Source organism: Chrysochloris asiatica, unplaced genomic scaffold (assembly GCF_000296735.1).
Source record: "Chrysochloris asiatica unplaced genomic scaffold, ChrAsi1.0 scaffold00090, whole genome shotgun sequence".
NCBI lineage: Eukaryota > Metazoa > Chordata > Mammalia > Afrosoricida > Chrysochloridae > Chrysochloris > Chrysochloris asiatica.
In genome coordinates, this window is record NW_006408608.1 from 4,028,956 (window position 1) to 4,036,040 (window position 7,085).

General features: G+C 41.6%; 1 protein-coding gene across 1 annotated transcript in view; it reads left to right on the top strand.

The window, feature by feature from the left end:
• The first annotated feature begins 5,230 nt into the window (after nucleotides 1-5,230).
• LOC102814218 (spermatogenesis-associated protein 21-like) overlaps nucleotides 5,231-7,085 on the top strand; it is a 28,321-nt gene continuing 26,466 nt past the window's right edge. The window contains exon 1 of the mRNA XM_006866412.1: nucleotides 5,231-5,359. Coding sequence (XP_006866474.1) covers nucleotides 5,231-5,359 — 129 coding nt within the window. The remainder of the gene's footprint in view (nucleotides 5,360-7,085) is intronic.

Genomic DNA, 7,085 nt, shown 5'->3' on the forward strand with positions numbered 1-7,085 from the left:
TTTCACTCAATCCAAAATAAAAACATTTAATTAAAAAAAAAAAAAAAAAAGTGGTCTTAGGAAGAACCAGGGTTTGTGCTAGGTGGAAGTCCCCTGTAGTTGGTGTCCAAAGACAGCAGCAACAGGCAAAGTCTGCCATTGGTTCTCTCATGAATGTCCTGAAGTTCATGGTTTATATATGATTTTTCTCACCTTGGCTTTATATGATAAAGGCCAAGTGATATAATGCTTAACAAAGACTTGTTTTTAGGTGTCATGGAGTCAGTTCTTACTCACAGAGAATGAAACACTGCCTAGTCCTATGTCATTCTTATAATCTTTGCTATAATTTGAGCTCATTGTTTCATCTACTGTGTCAATTCATCTGAGTGACTTCCTCCTTTTTGCTGACCCTCTAACTTTGCCAAGCATGATGTCCTTCTCCAGAGACTGGTCCCTCCTGATAACATGTCCAAAATACATGAGAGGAAGTCTCACTATCCTCGCTTCTAAAGAGCACTGTGCTTGTACTTCTTCCAACACAGGTTTGTTTGTTCTTCTAGCAGTTCATGAAATATTCAATATTCTTCTCCAGTACTGTCATTCAAAGGCATCAATTCTTCTTCTGTTATTCTTATTCATTGCCCAGGTTTCACATACACATAAGGAGACTGTGTGTGGCTTGGGTCAGGCACATCTTAGTTTTCAGAGTGTCATCTTTGCTTGTTAACACTTTTGAAGCAGATTTGTTCAATGCAATAAGTCATTTGATTTCTTCACTGCTGCTTCCACGGGCAGTAATTGAGGAGCCAAGAAAAACAAAATCCTTAACAACTTTAATCTTTTCTCTCTTTATCATGATGTTGTTTATTGGTCCATTTGTAAGGATTTTTGCTTTCTTTGTTTAGGTGTAATCCATATTGAAGGAAATAAAGTCTTTGATCTTCTCCAGTAAGTATTATGAATCCTTTCCACTTTCAGTAAGCAAGGATGTCTCATCCACATATCATAGGTTAATGAGTCCTCCTCCATTCGTGATGCCATGTTCTTCATGTAGTCCAGCTTCTCAGATTATTTGCTCAGCAAATAGATTGAATAAATGCAGTAAAAGATACATACTTTCCCCAATTCTAAACCAGTCAATTTCCCCTTGTTCTGTTCAAACAACTGCCTCTTGGTCTATATACAGTTTCTGTTATGAACAAAGTGAAGTGTTCTAGTATTCCCATTCTTTGCAATATTTTCCATAATCCATTATGATTCACACAATAGAATGCCTTTGCATAGTCAATAAAACACAGCTAGACATCTTGCTGATGTTCTCTGTTTTCATCAAGATTCATCTGACATCAGCAATGATATCCCTTGTTTCACATTCTCTTCTGAATCTGGCTTGAATTTTTGGCAGTTCCTTAACATATTACTGCAAATATTTTTTAATGATCTGCTGCAAAATTTGCATATGATATTAATGATGTTGTTTGATAATTTCCTAATTCTGGCGGATTACTTTTCTTTGGAATAGACACAAATAGAGATCTCTTCTAGTCAGTTGGCTAGGTAGTTGCCTTCTAAATTTTTTGGAATAGATGAGTGTCTCCAGTGTTGTATCCTGTGTTGAAACATTTCAATTGACCTGCCATCAATTCCTGGGCCCCTGTTTTCTCCTAATGCCCTGAGATCAGCTTGGAAGTCTTCCTTAAATATCATCGGTTCTTTTGTTTTTCAACTTTTTATTGTGAATTGAGTGAAAGTTAACAGATATGATCATCAGCTGTACTTGTAACCAATCATACTTTTTATTTCATCTCAATGATTATACTCCCCTCCCTGCGACAAGTCATCCTCCTTCTTACCCTGTGGCTTTCCTTTTACATCTTATTTTTCACAAATGAACAAAGCAAAAATATTTGGTACATGCATACAAAACAAAAAATATATATTCATTTTAAAGTCCAAAGGGCCCGTTTTGAAAGCCAGCCTTCTGCCCACAGGCACGCAGCCTTTCTCAGTCCATAGATGCAGTTGATTTGATTCCTATGTATTACATCCATTGAGGTCCACATGCATAGCTACCATTTATGTTGTTGTAAAAAGATATTTGCAATGAATAAGGTGTTGGTCTTACAAAATCCTTGCTATCACCAAGCCCATGTTTTTCAACTACTGACCCTGCTTCTTTGTTTCCAATTTTTACATTCCAATCACTAGTAATTATTAAGCCATCTTGATTGAATGTTTGATCAATTTCAGACCAGAGAAGTTAGTAAAAAAGAAAAAATCTTCAATGTCTTCATTTTTGGTATTAGTGGTTGCTGCATACATTTGAATAATAGTTGCATTAACTGGTTATTATTAGTTAACTGGTCTTGCCTCTAGGTATATGGATGTTATCCTATCATGAAAGATTGGATAATTCAGGATAGATCTTGAAATTTTCTTTTTGGTGGTGAATGCTATGTCATTCCTGGAATAGCAAACCATATGATTGTCTGATTCACAATGGTCAATACCTATCTATTTAAGTTCATTAATGCCTAGGATATCACTCTTGATGCATTTCACTTTATTTTTTATAACTTCCAATTTTCCTAGATTCATACTTTGTACATTCCAATTATTAATAGATGCTTGCTCCTGTTTCTTCTAGTTTGAACGTGCCCCATCAGCAAATGAAGGTCCTGCAAGCTTTGCTCCATCCATATCATTAAGGTTAATTCTACTTTGAGGAGGCAGCTCTTCCCCAGTTGTATTTTGAATGCCTTTTATTCTAAGGTGCTAAGTTTCTGGCTGTATATTAGGCAATGTTCCATTGCTGTTCATAAAGGTTTCACTGGCCAGTTTTTTCAGAAGTAGATTGCCAGGTTCTGCTTCTTAGTCTTCTTAAGTCCTCTGAAACCTGTCCACTATGGGTGACCCTGCTGGTATTTGAAACAGTAGTACTATAGCTTTCAGCATCACAGTACAACACAAGTCACCAGAGTACAACAAACCGACAGACAAGTAGTGGTTACCAAAGATTAGTAGGTTACAATTTTTCTATAATGTCAGAGATTAGTTGTATGTAACATCTTCAAAGTTAGACATTGTTATCTCTAAGTGCCTTCCAGTTGGGTCACACTCATTGCAACCTAAGGCTTTACATCTTTGTGGGAGCAGAAAGCCTCATCTTTCTCCTGCAGAGCAACTAGTGGGATCGGTCTTCGGACATGTGGTTCACAGTCCTGTGCTTATTAAGGGGTTATTTATGATTTCCTTAATATCTCCTGTACACTTCACAGAGACTTGACTATATGTTACATTTTCTTTATCATAGCATGCAGGTACAAAGTCAATTTACAGAGACTGTTTAAAATGCACTTTATATACTTCTATTTTTCTATTTCTGAGTTCAAAATTTTTCTGTGCTGTAGATTAAACACTGGATCGCTGACTGCAAGGTCGGTGGTTCAAACCATCAAAGGGTAACTATGAGTTGGAATCAACTTGACAGCACTTAACACCTAACAACAACCTCACAGTAGAAGTGACATATGCCTATGTGGTTTAAGAGCATTACAGAAGCAAAAATATGAGGAAGATGCCCTGGTAGCGTAGTGGGTAGGGAGTTGGGCTGCTAACCGTAAGGTCAGTAGTTTGAGACTATCAGCCGCTCTTTAGGAGAAAGATGATGCTTTCTGCTCTAGTAAGGATTTACAGGCTCAGAAACCCTATACAGGGTCACTATGAGTCAGGCATATGCCCACCACGACCCCCACACATATGTGATTTGAGACATTATTTAAACATACATAGCATACATGCTTGCTAAAATTGGTCAATTGCATAAGTAAATGAATCAAGCTTCTTTGAAGGCAGTGATATGAACTAAACAGTTTGGGTAAACAGGCCCTGTTTGAGTGGCAGTTCCTCTGCAGACTAGCACATCCCCGTCATAGACAGGACACTGGGCTGCTCTGAGCCTCATTTTCCTTAGCTTTAAAACAGAATTGAACTCACCTGCCTCACAGGGTTGTTAGGAGAATCATGTTTGCAAACGTGCACAGTAAATAGAATTTCTGTTGGCTGGATTAGAAGTGTGAGAAGATACCAGAAGTACCTTCAAGGTCATACGTCTCACTGTGGGGATAGGATTGACCCCTATCTAGAAACTAGGTAACAGGGAAAGGTGGTTTGTGCTGCACCCCTAACAGCAATGTGGATATTGCTTCAAAGGAATTTGGAGGAAGCAGAGAGAGCTGAGTTGGTTGGGAGTTTGGGGAAGAGGTGGGGGCTTGACGTTTAAAGGGGTGGGGAGGGGACAGTTTGGAGATACAAAGAAGTGTAGGGTGGGCACAGAAGCTGGTGGGCTTGTGGGTCAGGGGGTGCAGGAGTCTGCCTAGATTCAAATGGAACATTTGGGTAGGAGATGGTGGTGTGGCTGAATATTAGACTGAATGAGGCAGAAGGAGAGAGAATACGGCCGCTCTGGAGAGTCCCTGAGTTAACGCACTCACTGCTAACTGAAAAGTTCAAGTCCATCCAGAGGCACCTTGGAAGAAAGGCCTGGCGCTCTGCCACTGAAAACCCTGCCGAGAGCAGTTCTACTCACGGAGTTGCCGTGAGTCAGAGTCTAGTCAACTGGTTTTTGGTTTTGAAAGGCATGTGTCCAGTGCACGTTCTGGGTGTTTTAGTGAACTACTACATATTGGCAACTGAGGCCTTGGGGTTCCTAAAACAGATGTTGTTATTCCTGTTATAGCTTCTTGGCCTCTCTTAAAAAATGTACACCAGTATGTTAAAGTCTCTCAAATATAGGACAGAAGCCTGTTTAATTTTGTTCCCAGAACTTTCCAGACACATTCGGTCCTGGAGTGTATCTGTGTTGTGTGTGTAGCACCTCATGAGATCAGTCTTCCAAAGAACAACTTTTGTTGTTGTAGGGGCAAATGCATGGGTTTGGGGACCCATATGGGCATGGTTCAAATCTTGGTCTATGACCTAATAGGTGTTGGAGTGTAAGCATCCTTTTCTCACGGATGCTGTGAGGATTAGGAAAACGATGTGGTTAAACTGCATGTGGTTATCTCTCTGGTTTTGCTGCATGCCTGGCCTGACCCTTTCCCTTAATGAGAATACACTCTCTGTTACAGGTTCCCTATGGGCTGCTGAAGGTTAAATAATGGGGTTCGTGGGACCTTGACTGAAGTTTTCCTGCAGAAGCACAATGGCTGATGTCCCCTCTCTTGGTGCTGTCATTGGCCTTGGCACAATGGATGATAGAAATGCCCTGGCATACACAGAGGGTCAGATTAAAGCTCCAGAAGCCCAGCCAAGTCCTAGTCTGAGGACCACCAACAAGAAGGCTGATGTTGAGCCCACCACATCAGAAACCAGTCAGGTAGGGACCTATGCCTCATGTTTGAGCCCCTTCCCTGCCCCTGCCTGGACCTCCTCCCATCATGCTTTATTAAAGACTCAGCTACAGAGCCCAATTCAAACTGGATCAAGCACGAATGAGAATTAACAGCTTGGATAACTGACAAATCCAGCAGTAGACTTCAGGTATGGCTGGATCAAGGTGCTAAACAAATATCTCTTTGCTCTGTCTTCATCTTTGTTGGCTTCATTCTGAGGCAAGCTTTCCCTACAAGATGGCAAGGATGGTCCTAGCCACTCAGGGTCACATCTTTCTGTCTTACCTCCTCTATCTTAGCATCTGCAGAGGAAGAGAACTTCTTTGTAATAGTTAAACTGGTCTCTGGTGTCATTGTCATTTGCTCAGATTGTGGTCACATGCTCAGACCAGAGTCAGTCACCAGGGTGGTAGGCAGTGGGGGTGATGGTCTGGATTTCCTGGTACACTGGAATCAGGGCTGGTGATCACTCAGCCCCACTGAGCCCCATGACTTCGTGGAGAAGTGAGAATTCCCACAAAAAGAATGCTGGCTTCTGTTATCAGAAGAGATTCTGTGAACAAAACAAGAATGGGAAACATTACAGAAATGACTTATACTCCTAGGTCCTCTTCATGGCCTGTAGCCCTCGGAATAACCTTTATTTCCCCAGACTGATGCTCAAGGATTCCATCCACCCCTCTCCACTCTCCAATCCCCTGCCTGCATCCCAAGTTTCCAACACACTCCTCGGCCTTTTATCCATCAAATATATGTCTTTTTGAAAGTGCCAAGTACATGAAATGAATCACACAGAGAAGACTCTTTCTCCCAACCCAGATTCCCCAGGACCCAAAGTGTCACCATAACAAAGTCATACAGACCCTGTAGCCTCTGGTACAGATCATGGCTTCCAGCGAGGGAAGAGAGAAGGCCTGGAGGGGAGATGTCTTGGAGGAGCCTGAGGCAAATATTCAGGGCTTCCTTCACTCACTCATCCATTTATTAAATAAATACAGTTGTGGGGTTCCAGTTCTGCCACTTAACCTGCTCCATGACCTCAGGCATACCACTGTGCCCATCTGATCCTCATTTATGTCCTGGTGATGGCTCACTGTTGGTGTTGGATCACATCATAACTCTTTGCTATAAGCATTATCTATGAATTGAGTCAGGTCCTTGGGGGTTTGCAGATTCAGGTGAGATTGGGCGCTGTCTCAGTGTTATCCACCCAGAGAGTGATAGATCAAGATGAGAATGGAAGGCTGGTTCCAGAGCCTGTGCTCTGGAGAGTACAATTGTGAAAAGCCCCTCTTGGTCCTGCAAGGGTTTTGAGGTCCCCTAGAAGCCATTTGAACTGCAAGGTCGGCAGTTCAAGCTTACCCGCTGCTCCTTGGAAACCCTACACAGGGTCGTTATGGGTCGGAACTGACTTGATGGCACTTAACAACAACAGAATGCTCTCTGGAGCTGCTTTCAGGGTAATCCACTCCACTGAGGGGCTGATCTGGACCCAAGACTCGTGTCAGAGCTTCCAGTGCTGACTGGCAGTTTGGGGACTGGGTTAGACCGAAGCTGCCTCTTTTTTTTTTTCCAATATTTTATTGTGAATTATGTGATAGTTTACATAGGAGAACATTAGTTTTACATTCATCCTATAGTATATCATTTCATTGCTATGGTTACAATCCCCTCCATGCATCATCAACCAACCAAAGGGTATACACTGCA